General features: G+C 42.5%; 1 protein-coding gene across 1 annotated transcript in view; it reads right to left on the bottom strand.

The window, feature by feature from the left end:
• The window catches only part of lrp2a (low density lipoprotein receptor-related protein 2a), a 297083-nt gene that overhangs the window by 202742 nt on the left and 74867 nt on the right, over nucleotides 1–19474 (bottom strand). The window contains exons 2-3 of the mRNA XM_078228217.1: nucleotides 3846–3956; nucleotides 1541–1654 (exon numbers count right to left, since the gene is read on the bottom strand). Coding sequence (XP_078084343.1) covers nucleotides 1541–1654; nucleotides 3846–3956 — 225 coding nt within the window. The remainder of the gene's footprint in view (nucleotides 1–1540; nucleotides 1655–3845; nucleotides 3957–19474) is intronic.

Raw genomic sequence — 19474 nt, 5'->3', positions numbered from 1 at the left:
TAAGCAGGCTGCTTTCTCCTGGATGATGTCGAGCAGCACTCATCCAGTCAGTGGAGAGAATTCCATTACACTCCTGACTTGTGCCTTGTAGATGAAGGATAGACTTTGGGGATTCAGGAGGTGAGTTACTCTCTACCGAATTCCCAGTTTCTGACCTGCTCTTACAGCCATATATTTATATGATTGATACAGTTCAGTTTCTGGTCAATGGTAAATCCAGGATGTTGATAGTGGGGGATTCAGCAATGGTAATGCTGTTGAATGTCAAAGGGAGATGGTTAGACACTCCCTTGTTGGAGATGGTCATTGCCTCACACTTGTGTGACATGAATGTTACTTGCCACTTATCAGCCCAAGCCGAAATGTTGTTAGGTGGTGTTAAACATGGAGGGGTACTAATTCATCAGCTTCCGGAGGGTAGGATGTTGTAATCAGCAGGTTTCCTTGCACATGTTTAACCTGATGTCACAAGACTTCAGGGATCCAGAGTCAACTTGAGAATTCCCAGGATCATCCCAACTGTATACCACTGTGTCAGTAACGCTAGTGACTGTAACAGAGGAGTCCCGGGCATTTCTGTAAGGTACGATTCTGTGAATATGACTATGTCAGCTTGTTGCTTGACTAATGAAGGAATACCTCTCCCAACCTTGGCACAAGTCCCCAAAGGTTACTGAGGAGGACTTTGCAGGGTCAACTGGGCAGGATGTGTCTTTGCGTCTGGGACCAAGGTCGATGCCAGATAGTCCAGCCTATATTACTCTTACTGAACTTTTTTGTAGTAGTTTGATGCAAGTGCGTTGCTTGCTGGGCTATTTCAATGGCAGTTCCAAGTCAGCCATATTGCTGCAGATCTTTTTAACAACACTTCCAATTCACCATTACTAATTCTAGCTTTTAATTCCAGATTTATTTAATTCATTGAATTTGAATTCATTTATTCAGAGCAGTATGCCAGCTCTGTGGATTATTACTCCAGTTTCATAATCACTATTCTACCACTCCCATAATACAGGATTACCCTACAACAAAGACATTTACATAACAACTGACACTGCTATTCTAAGGCTCAACATTGGGGGAGAGAAAAGAAGTGTCCGTTTGCATTCTTATGTACTTGAACTAGCAATGCTTAGTGCTCTAAGGGTTCAATTTCCCAAGATTCGTGTTGCTCAACTTGATAAACACTAAATTCATGTGAAAAAAATATATTTTTGGACTGCAAATGAGTCTCAACAAATATCATATTTAAACAGAATATGAAACATTACATAGATCAGGCTTCGATCTCATCCCTATGCTTACCGCCGCATCTCAGTACTTTAGTCTTGAAGCTGCATTTTAAAAATGAGACACTGCTTCCCTGAGTTCAATTATAGGTTACCCAAGTGCTGTAATTTTAGACCATCCAATTACAAATAGTAAATTTTTAACCCTTTCTAACTCTGTACCAAATATGCAGCAGGTTGTGCCGAGTACCTCTAATTTGCTTCAAACAGTAGGGAATAATAAAATGACTATTCCAGAAAATAAACATTACCACATTTTTGCTCATCACTTCCATCGCCACAGTCGTCATCGTGATCACATACAAATACCTCTGGGATGCATTCTGCATTGGCACACTGAAACTGACCGCTGTTACATCTCTGCGCTGCAAAGGGTTGGAAAAGAGGTGAGGGAAAGGTTGGGAGAAAGAAAGAGGGAAAATAAAATAAATACAGCATTCACATTCTTTTTCAAAATGTTCAGTTTGTAAATTCATAGAAACCCTACAGTGCAGAAGGAAGCCATTCGGCCCATCGAGTCTGCACCGACCACAATCCCACCCAGGCCCTATCCCCACATATTTACCCGCTAATCCCTCTAACCTACGCATCTCAGAGGCAACTTTAACCTGGCCAATCAACCTAACCCGCACATCTTTGGACTGTGGGAGGAAACCAGAGCACCCGGAGGAAACCCACGCAAACACGAGGAGAACGTGCAAACTCCACACAGACAGTGACCCGAGCCGGGAATCGAACCCGGGACCCTGGAGCTGTGAAGCAGCAGTGCTAACCACTGTGCTACCGTGCCGCCCAAATTATACAGTTCTAACATCTATGGGTTGATAAATAAGTGGATAACTCAGTAAAACCTCAAACTATTTGTTCAGGCAGGATTCAGACTATGCTGGGTTGGCCAGTCTATGTGGGCAGACATAATTTACCCGTATGTCCTGCACTGTGAATGCAAATGATCAGCTGAGTTGCCACTCCTGAAAACTGTCCGGTAACCCCAATTTTGACAAAGGGTCGTCCAGACCGAGGTCAACTGACATTTCCATTCGTCCGTTCCAATTCCGTGGCGGGCGAGATAGTAAAATTACCAGCGATTAGCTCTATTCTCTCCCCATAGATGCTGTCAGACCTGCTGGGACTTTCGAGCATTTTCTGTTTTTGTTTCAGATTCCAGCATCCACAGTATTTATCTTAGTGGTAACCCCCAGCTGGAAACGTGTATGTATGTGAGGCTGTCAGCTGAGAACAGGATCCATAGTAGAATAACTCACTAATTCGCACTATCTCACATCTTTGTCACGAGTGAAGAATGATGATTCTGGTGAGGTGCCAAATTTTTAAAAAGGTGAGAGAAAACTGAAAAAATAAATGCTTTCATATCAAGAATTTACTCCAGTATTTATCAGGGGTAAACGTTTAATTAGCTTCTGTCCTATTCTATTCCTACTTTCAGGCATAATTTTCTGCCATCGTTAGCAACTCAATCTCTATTAATCTTTGAACACAAATCAGAACTTTGTTTAAAGCTTCAACACAGCATTGGGAAACAGCCAACAGTGATAGTATGACTATTAAGCTTCAGAAATGAAGCTCGTGGATATCCTCCTCCCTTCCTTATTGGAATAGTTCAAATGTTCACCCAGATAGAATAGCTAAAGCTCCTAAAATCAGGTGAGCGACGAGTAATAAAAATCACAGCTTTTGCACATTCATTTTTTGAAAGGTGTCAACGTCAAACATTTGTTGCTGGATTCGCCATTTTAATATTTTTTTCTGTGAGGTTATGGAATGCAATACAGGAGGTAGTACATGAAGCAGAGACTATTGGGGGGGGGGGAATTTTCCCATTCCGCCTGCCATGGGAATCGTAGTAGGCAGGGGGGTGGGGTGGAGCGGGGGGGGGGGGGGGGGAGGCAGGGGGCAGACCATGCAAAGGTCCATTGACTGTGGGTGGGATTTTCCAGTTTTGGGGCGAGCGTGGCTGGAAAATCCTGCCCTATGTCAATATTGAAGAATTGGTTAGGAAAGTCTTTAAGGGAACAGAAGAGATATGGGAACAGAGTGTGCTCTTCAGTTTGGGGCTACTATTTATGTGGTGGTTAAGCTGTACGGACTGGTTAAGCCAAATATTTCTTTGTTTGAAAATCCATATCACAATAGCATAATTCCTTTTGAACACATTGGTATGTTATTTATGTGTGATTACCATAATGATAGAAATGATGCATAACTTCTCTGCATTCCACAAATTGAGTACCAAATGCCTGAGCATAAAACTGATGAAATGCAACAGCCTTTAATTATAGAAACCACCCAATTTTTATTTCTATTGATCCATCCTGTGATAATTACTACTCTACCAGTCTCCATGAGTAGATAGAACATTCTTCTGATTATGTTTGTTGCGACACTCATTTATTTACTTTTTCAAACTGGCAGAGAACATATTAAATTGTTTCAGACATGGTCTGTGTTTCAGTATGTCTGCATATCATTGTCTTCAACAGGTGATTTGTTACAGCCAGGCAGTTAGGATCTAAACATCAGAAAAGCAGAACATACTGCAATTGCTTTCATCTGTTCCATCCCTGCAGTTCAGCACTCCATCACAATGCTGGCTAGAGTTGTAACAGGCTCCATTTGAGCACTCCATCTGGGTGCAAATAGGGTAATCTAAAGGAAAAGGAGAAAAACAAATGACTAATTTACAACATTTTCTCAAGTTAATAGGCCACATATGTAGCACGTGCATAGAGAATGCACATTTTAGTGCAGCGGTGAAGATTCAAAATGATCCAAACATCTGAAGGCTCCTGCAAGATACAGGATTGTTTTAGTCTTTAAAGATTTTTCTGACATGTAACAGTTGTCTTCACCCTGTGAATTTTCCATCCATATGAAGATTCATAAAATCAAATGGCCTTCGATGGAGGCTATTCAACGCTTAACATGTAGCCACTTTGCACTCATAGAATCATAGAATGACTACAATGCAGAAGGAGATCATTTGGTCCATCGAGTCTGCACCGGCCACCAAGCCCCATTCCCGTAAACACTCATATTTACCCTGCTAATCCCCCTGACACTAGGGTTAATTTAGTATGGCCAATCAACCTAACCCTAACTTTGGACTGTGGGAGAGAACCGGAGCACCTGGAGGAAACCCACACAGACACAGGGAGAATGTGCAAACTCTACATGGACAGTGACCCAAGGCTGGAATTGAACCCGGGTCCCTGGCACTGTGCCCCCATGTCACTCCATAACAAACAAACTCCAATTTTAAATCTAATAGTCTCAATGCAGACAGGCCAATATTTGTGTAGAGCTGTCTTTTCTTTCATACACCAGGCACCCCCCCCCCCCCCCGCCCCCCCCCCCCCCCCCCCCGCCCCCCCCACTCACTTAGGTTTTTCTAACACCTTTATCAACTTGTCCTCCTGCTGTTTGAAGTTTTGTACATCACACCATAAATATGCCCTTCTAAATGTTTTAAAGATATAGGGCCCGATTTTACCAAACCTTTGCGCCCGTTTTTGGGTGCGAAATCACGGTAAAGTTGGGCGTCGGGCCTTTAACACGGTACGCACCTGATTCCTAGCAGAGCGCGGCTTTACCAACACCCAATTCGGGTGTGGGCCCAGCCCGCACCTGGATCGGGTGGCCTGCCGATTTAAATGCATTTGCATGCATTTGACCTTTTGTCATCACCCTCTGTCTCCTTCAGCTAAGCCAATTTTGAATCCACTTTATCAAATTACCCTGTACCTCATGTCATTTACCTACTTTACAAGTCTCCCATATAGGACCTTGTCAAAGGCTTTGCTGAAATCCATATACACTACATCGACTACACTACCCTCGTCCACACACCTGGTCATCTCCTCAAAAAATTCAATCAAACTTGTTAGGCATGACCTCCGTCTGACGAAGCCATCCTGACTATCCCTGATCAAGCTTTGCCTCTCCTTCAGAAGTTTCTCCAATAGTTTCTCTACCACTGACATGAGACTCACTGGTTTATCTCTACAACCCTTGTTAAATAGCGGAACCACATTAGCTGTTCTTCAGTCATCGTGCAGTGTGGTATGTTCACCCACAGTTTGTCTGTTAATTCACATGTTAAATCTGAATGTCAGAATATAAGATAGTTAATGTAAATTGTTTTATTTTTCTGACTTTGCATATTAAAGTTTTGTTTGGTTTGTATAATGATGCTCATGACCAAGTTAGTCCTATTTCCTGGTGATTCTTATATGGTCGCTAATCATGTATGATAATGTCATGAACACTTTAATTACAGAAAATAGTTAATCTTCAAGGACTAAGAATATTTTGGAAGAACTTGTGGTTTTAAAAGGCACTTTCTTAAATGGTTAATTTGAGGACTATTTGCTAGTTCTGGAAGTGAGATCTTTTACAAGAAATGGTAATTAAGCAGTTTTAAATGAGCTGGAAATCTCTTAATCTGGGTGGACTGTGTACAAAGGATGCATCACCTGGTTTAAAGCTCTGAATAAAAAACATGCCTGGAAAACTATGTTTAAAGGTTGGTTTTGGGTTGAAAAGAAGGAGGACCAACTGCTTGTGAAAAGAGGACAGCAACATTTTTGCAGCCCAGAGCCTGTCCATAGTTGGAAATGAATATAAGCTGTTCCTAAGTTGCTCTACATACTGGAATGGAGTAACTGCAGGTGTTCCTTGACCCTGCCTGCAAAGCTGTGTAAGGTTACTGCTTGTTTGGCAGATCAGCGCTGAGATAACCACCATATAACACGGACACCATTTCAAGGACTCCACCTTGAAGCATTGACTTTTAATCTTTGGGTGTGTGTGAGTGTGTTTGTGGGTGATTTGGGATATCTTGAAAAAGTAATGCGTATACTTTCATATTTCATATGATATGTTAATAAACTTTGCCTTTCTATTTGACAGGACTAGTTTTATAATAAACTAATAAATTTGTTGTTTATTGAAAGAAGACTGGTTAAAGTCTCTTTTGTTCTGGATAGCAAAGGCAAACAAGTGGCCATTTTAGTGAGTGAATCAAACTTTTAAATGAATGGTGCAGCCTATGGAGTAGTGGGGCTAGTCAAATTGCGCACTCCTCCCATCCCAGGTTATAATAATAGCGTAGCACTCACTCTCATTGGGTGATGTCCGCAGAGACTCTGTGAAATAAATGTTAATAGAGCTTTATGAAGTGTCCCAGAAAGTCTCCCGATATGCATTAAAAGTCCTTTCGAACCCAGAGTATTCTTATCAATCTCCAGCAGCAAGTAAACAATTAACTTGGCTTTAATTAAAGCTCAAAATCCTCACTAATGACTTCTTTACTACTATTCAGCTAGTTGCTATTAAAAGAGATTGTCCACTATGATGCCCTCCTCATAATAGGCATGCAGCCTCTTTAATGGGAGTTAGGAGTAAATTTCCTTGGTCATTGTAAGGGTTAACTCTAATGATAGTTAATAAGCTTCTGGGTAAGGAGCTATGTTACAGTGATGTCACTCACTGACAGAAGATGACTGAGAAGCATCTTAGAGAGTAACTCCAGCTATGTCGTAGTCTTACTTAACCTTTGTAATTGGTATATAAATAAATGTGTTTTCAATAAAATACCATTGCCTCCAGCAATAACTCTTTTAAGTAAAAAACTACAAATCCCGAGATAAAACCACAATAACAGATGGTGACTGGGGATTTCTCATTCTATTGAGCTGATGTCTCCAGCTGTGGCAGGAGCAGAAATAGCCACTTCTGTTCTCCTTCCCATTAAGACCTTGTGAACACCTTGGCATGGTTTTGTTTGACTATAAAGGGAAGATATTTCTTATGGTGGTGGACTAATATTCCCTGACATTGTCATCCCTAATAACAGACCACATTTCGTCATGAGTGTTTCAATGCAGCGCGGAGTCGTATGGATTTTTACATGCCACAAGCTCCCCAAAATACCCACAGGCTAACATAGAGGTGGATTGAAGAGTACACACTGTCAAAGACCTCTTGGATAATAATGGTGACTTTTGAGCTTGTTCTGCTTAGTTATCATTCAGCACCATTACATTTTGAGTTTGCCCCATATGAGCTTCTGACTGGGCTACAAGCTCAAGATCCAACTTCCTTTCCTGCCTATGCCTTACAACTAAATGTCATGGTGGAAGACTATCATTGAGCTAGGGAGAAGGAAGAAGCCTACTGAGAAAGTCAAGCTCCTATGTTTAACCAGAGGCATAGGGCTCAAGGCCTTCCAATTTTTGGAAAGGGAGAGACAGTTTGGATCAGAAACCGGAACCATGCAGGAACAGTAATTGACAAGCTACAGCAACCAGGATCACACATGGTCAAAAGTCCAAAAATGTGCAGGTTAGGTTGATTGGCCAAGGTTAAAAATTGCCCCTTAGAGTCCTGAGATGTGTAGGTTAGAGGGATTAGCAGGTAAATATGTGGAGGTAGGGCCTGGGTGGGATTGTGGTCGGTGCAGACTCGATGGGCCAAATGGCCTCCTTCTGCACTGTAGGGTTTCTATGATTCTATGATTTCTAAGACACAATCAGGCATCATTCAAAAGAATCAATCTGCCCTAATCTCAATGGACAGGATATTAACAGCATAGGCAGAGCACCCTGAACCTCAAAAGAGCATCACATTACTGAACCATAACTGAGGGAAACCAGGAGTAACAACCCCCACAAACTGACCTCAGAGCAACAGGATTCCCATCTACCTCAGAAGGAGCTCTGCAGCCATTCAGGAAGACGGGTGAAACTATCAATGAGATCTTCCCTTTAAGAGAAGAGACTTTGGGGAGAGCTGTAGCAGAATGTGTGTATATAATGGGGATAAAGACTTAGGGTGGGGGTTGTGGAGCAAAGGGATAACCCTAATGATAGCTACTGAGCATGTGTATATGGAGTTATGCCACAGTACTGTCACTCACTGAGAGAAGATGACTGAGAAGCATCTTAGAAAATAGCTCCAGCTATGTCATGGTCTTACAGAATCATAGAATTGTTACGGCGCAGAAGGCTATTTGGCCCATCGTGTCTTCATTGGCTCACGAACTGTCATTATGACTCAGTGCCATTTCCCTGCTTTTTCTTCATACCCCTGCACATCATTTCTATTCAAGCAATCATCTAATGCCGTCTTGAATGCCTTGATTGAACCTGCTTCCATCATACATCCAGGCAATGCATTCCAGACCTTACTGTGTGAAAAAGATTTTTCTCACATCACTTAATTAACCTTTGTAAATAGTATATAAATAAATGTGTTTTCAGCAAATGACCATTTCCTGCAGCAAGAACCCTTCTAGAGTGAGAAGTTAACGAATCGGAGGTAAAACTACAATAAGGGAGTGATCAGAGCCATAATGATCCATGGGGTGGCCATTCCTAACATTCTCTTGAGCAAAATGTTGCCTTGTGTTAAAGGTGGACTAACCAGACGTTGCAGCTCAAGACCACTCTTGATCACCTCGGACTCTTTAATACCTAAAGAATCTGGGGAAAATCACCCCCATTTACATTTGAAATCTATTACCTGGGAAAAGATTATCTGTGTGTGTAATTTGTTATAAAATAGAAAACATAGGCTTGAATTCTCTGGCAGTTCACACCCTGCTGCCATTGTCAATCAAGATGGAGAATCAGCCAAATCTCCGTTCACTGCAGCGAGGCCAGAGAATTCCGCTGGTGTCAACGGCCGGAGCATCCCATCCATATTTTTCATAAATGGGTTGATGATTTTATTACACGTAGCACACAAATGAAATCTCCCCTGCCCATCCACTGTCCCCATTCTCTATCTTTTCTTAACTCTAGCCCCTGCCATGTAGGCTTTTTTTAAAGATTATTTATTCTTTCTCCTGACTTTCATCAATAATTATGGTAAGTGCAGCGTGTTTGAGATAATGGGTAACTTTGGACCTATAGTTCTCAAAGCTTTCCATTATTGGTGATTTTCCTCAGCATAGCCAAAATTCTCTGGACCTGAATGCCCCGCTACCACTGCCAACGCTCAGTCAAATCTCCATTCACAGCAGCGGGACTGGAGAATCCCAGCCATGGGCAAGATCGGGCGTGCTTTAGGCTAACTGTCAGAGATTGATTCCTATGATCGATCAGCAACACCATTGGCATTATGTCATGCAATAACCAGTCTGGTGAATGGCAAACTAGATGGCGACTTTGATTTTTTTAACGTTTGAGCAATTCTTATGTTCCTATGTTGGAGGCGGAAATGCTTGGAAAAAGAGAGTTTTCACTGATTGAAAAGCAACTTTATAGGGGATGCCATCAAAGGCTCATGACTGATATGGTTAACCTAGGAAAGAGCTGCTGAACTGGTGTATTGGGTAGTCATGCAGGTTGTATGAGAATTATCGAAATCAGCTTCTCATTTGAAGTTTGCCATGCTTTCATCACCAGTTTTGCTTGCTGGTATCAGATGTCCTAATTTATGCATTGTTTGGTCATATTCCTACATCACTATATCATTTTTGGAAACCCAAAACTGATTCTTCAAGCTTCAGCGAATTTGACTACTTTGATCCTTGTCATTTTATACAACTGTATACATTCTTAGATAATTATTTTTTTAATAAAGTGCATTCTTAAGTCAGGTCCTGCAGTTTTAATTAATTGGCAAATATTTTATTCGACTGTACTGTCTTGTATTTCATGCTTTCTGTAAAAGGTCTGATAGTACAATTTAATAACTTGTTAAAACGGAAAATTTCATGTTGAGACTGTGTTTGCAATGATCTACTGGACGTATCAAAATGTAAAAGGAATTTGCAACTACTGTAACATATTAATCTGTCACTCACATGTTTTCAATAAAGTCCTACAAGATAATAATCAAGGTAAGAATATCTTGGCCTGTGCTCTGAAACTGGTCATAATTTCTATATTCTTTTTTTCATTTCACCTTGCGCATAGAATGGGTAAGATTATCTATCCATTTAAGGACATCTGAGAGATAGCTGTCCATTCCTGAGACTGTCAAACAGACTTTTCTTCCTTACCCGCATTAAGCAGTAAAAGCCCTCAATATCTGAAAACCTCAAATTACTCAATTAACACCATTTAATAGCAGTCAGCAATTGCACAGAGAAAAAGATTATTTGCCTCAGGGATGGCTTACAGATGACATTGCTTTCTGTTTATGAAATATTTCCCAACACATTTTCCTCACTATGCAATCATGAATAAAATACAATATAGGAACTTGCCCAGATGGCTAATGTAAGATCAATATGCTCATGGCTACAAAGTCAGAATAATTTAGAATGATTTCATACTCTTGTGACACGAGTCAATATGGATAACCTTCACAATTCGCATTCAAACCATTCGTCTTCAAGGAAATTTTGTCAGGTACAGTACTTGTACCATGGTGTTTAATAGCAATAATTGTATAAAGTGGAAATGTTCCCACCCCAGGCATATATAGTCCATTATGCATGATCGCTTTTATTTATTTTGGCTTTGGAAATCTTAACATGCAGCTATGCGTGAAATTGAATTTGTAGCTCCAATCACCAAAGCCAATCATATTCCTTCTAATAGGCTCAGTGGCTGAAATCTGACGTACTTGTGAAATATTCACTTCAAATTACACCAAATAATCAACAACGCTATACATACATTTAAAATACAGAACTGCAGCTGGGATTTGTCCCTTAGCACTGACCGACTAAATGACAACCAGCACCAGTAACACTAACAGGACCAAGCAATTGCTTCACTGTATTTAAATATCTGCTCTAATCCACTGAAGAATCTGCTGCAAGTTTCAGAAAACAAGAAGCATATTGAGGACAATTGTTTCCATCAGTGAGCTGTTTGATCTAACAAGGTGACTAAAATACCAAAGGAGCACAGGCTGACAAAAACGCAGTATGAGGATTGAAGAACTTACGACAGCCTGTTTCATCGATTTTGTCAGTGCAGTCATCGACATGGTCACACCTGTACACATTTGGGATGCATTCTCCATTGGTGCAAGTATACTGCTGACTGGAGCATGTCTGTGCAGCTACACAGAGAGAAAAGAGAAAGAAAGGCACGTTAAAATTAAGAATGAACTTTACATTCTTAAAGAGCTTAACCACAATTCACCGTTGTTTGTACATTGGAATCTATTAATAAGTTAAGCCCATGCAATATGGAAAGGAAACAACAGATATAATTTTCCTTCGAATCTGTTCACGTCAGTTGTAGAGAGTAATTTATCGCACCATGACAATAAACAATTAAAATTATTTCCTGCCAATACAAGATGTATTTGAATCATTCAACCTCCTAGCGCATGTACAGTAATGCAACAGATTGTGCTCAATCCCTGTCTTATTTTAGGCAGGAGTGTGGATAATTATAATTTTTATTTGCTTTTAGGCAAAATTTGCCTTTGTACAGAAAGGATTCGGCTTCCAGTCATGAGGGGAGATTTACCCCACCCGCTGGACAGAAGTGGAATGGCCGTGCTTGGGAAATGCTGGCGATTGACTTATCTCCTTGTTCCCATCAGCAGTGCGACCTTCACCATTTTTCCAGGGTTCTCAGGATAGGTGACCTCAAGCAAGTGCACAGTTCATAGCATTGGAATCGAAATTTTATGGCATTAATAGTTTTTGGATTCAACTAGGTGGCCCTTATTAAGACTATGCCTCCCATGGGGCAGCATGGTGGCACAGTGGTTAGCACTGCTGCCTCACAGCGGCAGGGATCCGGGTTCGATTCCCGACTTGGGTCACTGTCTGTGCGGAGTTTGCACGTTCTCCCCGTGTTTGCGTGGGTTTCCTTCCGGGTGCTCCGGTTTCCTCCCACAGTCCGAAAGACATGCTGGTTAGGTGCATTGGCCATGCTAAATTCTCCCTTAGTGTACCCGAGCAGGTGCAGGAATGTGGCGACGAGGGGATTTTCACTAACTTCTTTGCAATGTTAATGTAAGCCTACTTGTGACACTAATAAATAAACTTAGACTTATTGCATGGTCAACTTCCCAAAAACTGCATGGAAAAAAAACATATCTCACCATCTTTTGCAATAAGAAAAGAAAGAGATGGAGTAGCATGGCATTAAAAATAATTTGTGTTGATTCTATCTAAGGCACTGGTCAGGCCCCACTGGTGTAGAAACCATAAGAATTATAGAAAAGTTATGGCACAGAAAGCCATTCAGCCCATTGTGTCTGTGATGGCTGAAAAAACTAGCCGCTCATTCTAATCCAGCACTCGACTCATTTTCTTGAAGGTTACAGCACTTCAAGTGTAGATCTGGGTAACTTTTAAACGGATTGAAGGTTTCTACTTCAACCAAGAATCCAGGCAGTGAATTCCAGACACCTGACACCCGGGGGGTGATAAAATCTTTCCTATTATCTCCTCTAATCCATCTGCCGATCACCTTAAATCTGTGCCCCCTGGTAATCAACCTCTCTGCTGGGGGAAGCGAGTCTTTCCTGTCAGCTCTATCCAGGCTTCTCATAATCTTGTGCACCTCAATCAACTCAGCCCTCAGAAGTCAAAACTAGCCTATCCAATCTTTCCTCATACTGTAGTTTTCAAGTGTGCATTGTGCAGCTCCTGCCATCCAGTTAAGGCGAGAGTTTATTGCAATTGACAGATACGTAAAGGAACAAGAAAAGTTGATTGCAGGAATGAGGAATTTAAGTGAGGAACAACCAGTTTGCTAGGCTGTATGGTTTTCCTTTGAGCCCGACGAAATTTCCAGTTGCCCGATCTGAAATTTTCATGGTTATGAGGGAATTGATAAAAGTGATTCCAATAACTTGTTTGCTATGGTTTGTTTAAACGCTATGGGCACACTTTAAAATTAGGAACTCAGGTGTAGAATGCAAAAAAGGGAATTTAGTAGAATTTTTTAACCAAAGTATAACGTAATGGGATAGGTTTTCATGGAAGGCTACTGAAGTGAAAAGTACAAATGGGTTTAAGAGACTATTAGATTGATAAATATGGTAGTAAAGCAAGCAAATAATGCTGATCTACTCATTGATCGAGATTTTCCTGCCCTGCTACGCTGGTTCAGTAATGTAGCAGGGCAGGAAACTTAGGCGGGAAGCTAAAAATCTGCTTCCTGCCCGGCATGCGGCAGGTCATGATTCTCCCAGGCCTTCTTTTGTTACATAATCAGCCTTGCACCAGGGAATGGTGTGAGACTGGTTTAAATATTCAGAACCTTACTTAAATCCATTTGGCGAGATCCGGACGCTATTGTCTGGGCTCACTTAGATTTCTGACCTCACCAGTGGATGTCCACATCAGCAGGGATCACAGCTGGTCCCCAGCAATGGGGACCAGATGTGATGGCCTCACCAGTTGGACTGGAGGGCATTGAGGCCCCCAGGGAGGTCAGAGGCCGGGGCAGTGCCCCTTGGGCAGTGCCAACCTGGCACTGCCCACCAAGCACCTTGGCACTGTCAGTCTGGCACACTGAGTGCCAGCCTGGCACGATGGCACTGCCCATTGGGCACCCTGGCACTGAAAGTCTGGCACACTGGCAGTGCCCACAAGGCACCGGGCAGTGCCAAAGGGGGGGGGGGGCGAGGCCTGAGGGAGCAAAGGATCATGGGGTGCAGCAAGACAGGGATGGAGCCAGGTGGATTGGGGGAGGTAGGAGGGGAGGGAAGGGGGACTCATCATTGGGGGTTGGAGGTAGTGGTGGGGCCAACAATCAGGGGTCGGGGCCATTGATTGGGAGGCCAGTGATCGGGAGAGTCAGGGCTGGCGATCGGGAGGCCAGTGGTCGGGGTGTAGGAAGGGGGTTAATGCTGGTGATCGGGTGGGGGGAAATCTGGACAACGATGATGTCTGGCTGGGGGGGTTGCCAACCGGTCTCCCTGACACATGCGCGATGGCACCCTGAGCACTCCGCTGCTGGCCTTTCTAGTGGGTTTAGGCTCTGCTCCAAAGACTCAGCACTAGACTTCTGACATCAAAGTAGATGGGTGGCATATTGGCACAGTGGTTAGCACTGCTGCCTCACAGCACCAGGGACTGGGGTTCAATTCCCAGCTTGGGTCACTGTCAGTGCGGAGTCTGCATGTTCTCCCCATGTCTGCATGGGTTTCCTCCGGCTGCTCCGGTTTCCTCCCACAGTCTGAAAGACGTACTGGTTAGTTGCATTGGCCATGCTTAATTCTCCCTCAGTGTATCCGAACAGGCACCGGAGTGTGGTGACTAGGGGATTTTCACAATAACTTCGTTGCACTGCTAATGTAAGATTACTTGTGACACTCATAAATAAACTTAAAACTAATTTAAACTTAGATCATTAGCAAGAATACAACATTAATTACTATTGGCACAAATTGTAATGAGACAGTTAGAGTTCCCTCTGCTTTTTTTCAAGCAGCCAAATTGTTGTGTTGGAATGGATTTCTTGCCAAATTTCTGTCCACCAAACATAGCATAATGGCAAATATCAAGACAATGGCTGGGATTTTCAGCTCCCAGTTTTGTCAGGCAGGATCGGTGATAGGAGCAGAAATTGTCACGAGAACTCCAAAGTGCGTTTCACATCAATATAAACGTATGATGCAATTGTCTCCTCCCTCCCCCCCCCCCCCCCCCAATCAGAAAATCCATTCACGTCAGTGAGGGCAGAATGGCGTGAATCACAATTGGTCTCTCAACGCCTGCACCTGGCATGTCAGAGGCTGCTTCGCCAGCGTTACATTGTGCGATCCGACCCTTGAGGTTCTCCTTATGAACAACACCGCACAGCGGAGAAAGCTGCCATTGCTGTCCGCAGCTTCAGTGCTACTTTTCCCACTTGCTATTGGCCTTTGTCAAATCCTGGGAAAATTCCACCTTCAGTAAATGACACTGCACCAATTGAAATGAATTATGGATAAAATTATTCTGAAAGTGGCTCTTCCTGGTGTTGATATGACATTTTTGAGGAATCATAATTCTTCTTGAAATTTAACAGCATTTCTTAAAAAGCTAATCAGTTTCTATTATTAATTTCCCCTCTTGGATTTGAATCTAATCTAAACCGATAGAAATAAATTTTCTTTCCTAGTCAAAGGACTCTGCACAAACTGTGTTTGGCAGTCCTAACCCATTGTCGAATTGTATAATTTTTCAGAATAAAACTGTCCCTAATTCTGCAATAATTAAAATCAGGTTTGCAATTAATTTTACTCCAAGGACATAAGGATAGTTGATCCAGAGATAAAAACATTCACAATGGCCCACGAAGGAAAGGACATTCTTCTGATTAACACAAAGACATTTTGAGTCGAAGGAACCTAACTCTGGGTCACATTTCACCGAACCTGAATGCTTCATGTGACATTGGATGCTAAAAAATTAAAAGTTTTCAATTGCCAGTACTGGTATCTTTCACCTTGGAGAACATAACAATCACCAAAACAAAAAAATTGTCTTTCCTGTACTGTTATTTGGTGTGCAATTAAACAACAAACACACATGTTGAAATCTAAAATAGTTTGTGTGAGCCAAAATGGATGTTCAGGAATAGTCTTGCAATGGACAGTTCACATCAAACAATCATTGAATTACTCATCTTAGGTAACTTCCAATGTTTGATTGTCGCAATTTAATTGTCAGGAGCCTCTGTCTGAAGTGAATCTTTTTTACTTATAAACATCCAAAATGGCTAGCAGGTTACTGGAAAGTCATTCTAAGTTATAGTTCACAGGAATATTCATCACAGAAGAGAACTTATCAGGCAGGTTCTATTCCTAAAAATGCAAATATTACACTAGCTTGTGACGCACTGGTATCACTATGCCATAAATATTTGCAATGCTTTTCTCTAATATCACTGAATCACCCTTTGGAAGCACCAAAAATTCAGACTCTAGAAATAAGTGCATTATTAAAATAATCACTTTCTTGGGGCATTAATTAGTAACAGTAAATAAAAGCTACAGTTAAATATCTTAAAATGACCTCTGTTTAAATTCTCGCTGTAACTAACTTGGTTGCTTAACTTTGCTTCTTACAAAAAAATATTGCCCAATTCCCAAACTTCTGCATCATGGTCTGGCAATATGGAACTGTTTGGAAATTCTTGGCATGGGTTTGACAGACAACAGATCAGTCTGCATTCTCAAGCTGTCATGATAAGCACAGGTAATCCATTATGATCAACAATTTCAACAGTTTTTCAGCACTGAGAAGTAGAGATTTCTTTTCTCTGTGGTTATGAATTCAAGAATCTCATTTCAATCTTGTTCTCCGAAAAAAGAAAAAGCTAAATTTAAGACTAAACTATCCTGTCATTCGCATTTATGCTAATATGCAGCGAACCATATTGTTGTAATTTAAATAACAATAAGCAGTATAAATTCTCACTGAAATCTATTATAGTTTGTTCTAAGACACTTTCAATGTGTACATTAATGTATAGAGAAGTCAATCATGGATAATAACCACTATCAAAGTTGTATTGTGAGGAACTGAAATTGCCTAAAAGCTGTGTGAAGTTCCTGCTCTATAATTTTCATGACAACTCCATTCATGATGTACAGAATATTAGACTCCCCAATCAGCATAAGTAATGTTTCTCTATCCATTTTATCAGTTCACATTAATACTTTAAAAATTTTGTCGAATCAGCCTTTATTCTTCTAAATTTCAGGGAAAACAACCCAAGTTTGCATAATCTCTCCTCATAATTTAACTTATAAGAGTATTCCAATCTTGTACTGCGCCTCTCCTTGTACTGTGGAGTTTCTGCAGGGTTTAGATTGCCTGCCATTGTTCCAATCTTTCACTCACTCTTTTACCATGTATCCAACAAGCATCATGTTTATGGGAAGCAGTGGGGATTCTCCAGAGTAGAGGATGCTTAAGCTTGAAGCTGATAGCAGACATTGTACGAGGTAGTCCACAGTGCAAGTCATCCTCTATCCTGTGAATTGCAAGGATCACAAGACTGATCATGGCCTTGGTGGCGTCCCAGAGCAGTTCTAAAATACATAGAACAGCATTCAAATCCAGACAATTCCAGTCAGGCTTAGGTGAAAGTGGGTCAAAATCGAATCTTTTAAATTAATTTGAAAAGGATTCACAAATTCCCAATTTTTACCACATTTCCTGCATCTGAAACAAAATCCAAGACTTACAACACTGCTGGCGCTCGTCAGATCCATCATCACAATCTTCCTCATCATCACAGACCCAACTTTGAGAAATACATTCTCCATCTCCCTCACATCGGAACTGTGCTGCTGTACAGGTCGGTGGAGCTGAAATCAAAATAAATGTAATATGGGTGAAGTGAAGATAAAAGGGATTTTTTAAAATTAGTTGTGCAAAATATAACACCCACAATTGTACTATTAGAGAATCATGTTTCCCAATTCTCTCTGGATTTTCTGTCCGCATCGATGATTCTGCAGACTGCTAATGCAGGCTCAAAATCGCCCTTATGGCAATTTTTGTCCAACTATTTGATTGTGGTAAAGAATTCTCTAATTCAGGACAATGAATGGGTAGAAAATGTAGTCACGATGTGGAGATGCCGGCGTTGGACTGGGGTAAACACAGTAACAACTTTAACAACACCAGTCAAAATCCAACAGGTTCATCCGGCAGCAAATGCCACCAGCCCCCAGAGCCCCGCTCCCCGGCCAGATGGAGCGGACATCCACCCCCAAACAAGACACACAGAGACACAAAATCAACTCACAGAATACTGACCAGAATGCGAATCTCCACAGCCAATCAAGTCCCGAAGACACAGACAACGTGAGTGGAGGGAGCACTAGGCACAGGTTAAAGACATGTGTATTGTCTCCAGACAGGAGAGCCAGTGAGATTCTGCAAGTCCAGGAGGCAAGCTGTGGGGGTTACCGATAGTGTGACGTGAACCCAAAATCCCGGTTTAGGCCGTCCTCATGTGTGCGGAACTTGGCTATCAGTTTCTGCTCAGCGACTCTACGCTGTCGTGTGTCGTGAAGACCACCTTGGAGAACGCTTACCCGAAGATCAGAGACTGAATGCCCGTGACCGCTGAAGTGCTCCCCCACAGGAAGGGAACAGTCTTGCCTGGTGATTGTCGAGCGGTGTTCATTCATCCGTTGTCGTAGCGTCTGCATGGTTTCCCCAATGTACCATTCCTCGGGACATCCTTCCTGCAGCGTATCAGGTAGACAACGTTGGCCGAGTTGCAAGAGTATGTACCGTGTACCTGGTAGATGGTGTTCTCACGTGAGATGATGGCATCCGTGTCGATGATCCGGCACGTCTTGCAGAGGTTGCTGTGGCAGGGTTGTGTGGTGTCGTGGTCACTGTTCTCCTGAAGGCTGGGTAGTTTGCTGCGGAAAATGGTCTGTTTGAGGTTGTGCAGTTGTTTGAAGGCAAGAAGTGCCTAATGCTCCCTCCATCCCCACTGTCTGCATCTTCAAGACACAACCAGCTGCAAAGATTCGCATTCTAATCAGTACTCTGCAAACCGACCCCGTGTCTCTGTGTGCCCTGCCCAGGAGCAGACACTGAGGGGAAGCCCTGGTAATTAAAGAGGAGTAAGAGTTTTGACAACACCGGGTTGGGGTCCGGCGGGTTTGTTTTGTGGCGGGTGCCATTGGCTTTCGGGGCCCAAGCCAATGGCACCCGCCACAAAACAAACCCGCCGGACCCCAACCCGGTGTTGTCAAAACTCTTACTCCTCTTTAATTACCAGGGCTTCCCCTCACTCCTCTTTGATTACCAGGTTTTCCCTGAGCCCTGTTTAGTTACTGGGGCTTTCCCTCAGCCCATTATGATTACGAGGACTTCCTTGAGCCCTCTTTGGTCACCAGAGTTTCTCTAAGCCCTCTTCTCAGCACCTCAGAGCTAACAGCAGAACTTTGGCTGCTGGAGCTTCTTCCCCACCTCTGTTCCTGACTCTCCAAAGACTGACTGCCATTGGCTTTCGGGGCTCTGCTCCTTCGTCGGGTGGGGTGGATGTCTGCTCCTGGGCAGGGCACACAGAGACACGGGGTCGGTTTGCAGAGTGCTGACTGGAATGCGAATCTTTGCAGCTGGTCGAGTCTTGAAGATGCAGATGGTGTGGGTGGAGGGAGCATTAGGCACTTCTTGCCTTCAAACAATTGCACAACCTCAAACAGACCATTGTCCGCAGCAAACTACCCAGCCTTCAGGAGAACAGTGACCACGACACCACACAACCCTGCCACAG

The sequence above is a fragment of the Mustelus asterias genome, chromosome 14 (genome assembly GCF_964213995.1).
Source record: "Mustelus asterias chromosome 14, sMusAst1.hap1.1, whole genome shotgun sequence".
Lineage (NCBI taxonomy): Eukaryota > Metazoa > Chordata > Chondrichthyes > Carcharhiniformes > Triakidae > Mustelus > Mustelus asterias.
This window is presented reverse-complemented; position numbering and strand designations above follow the sequence as displayed.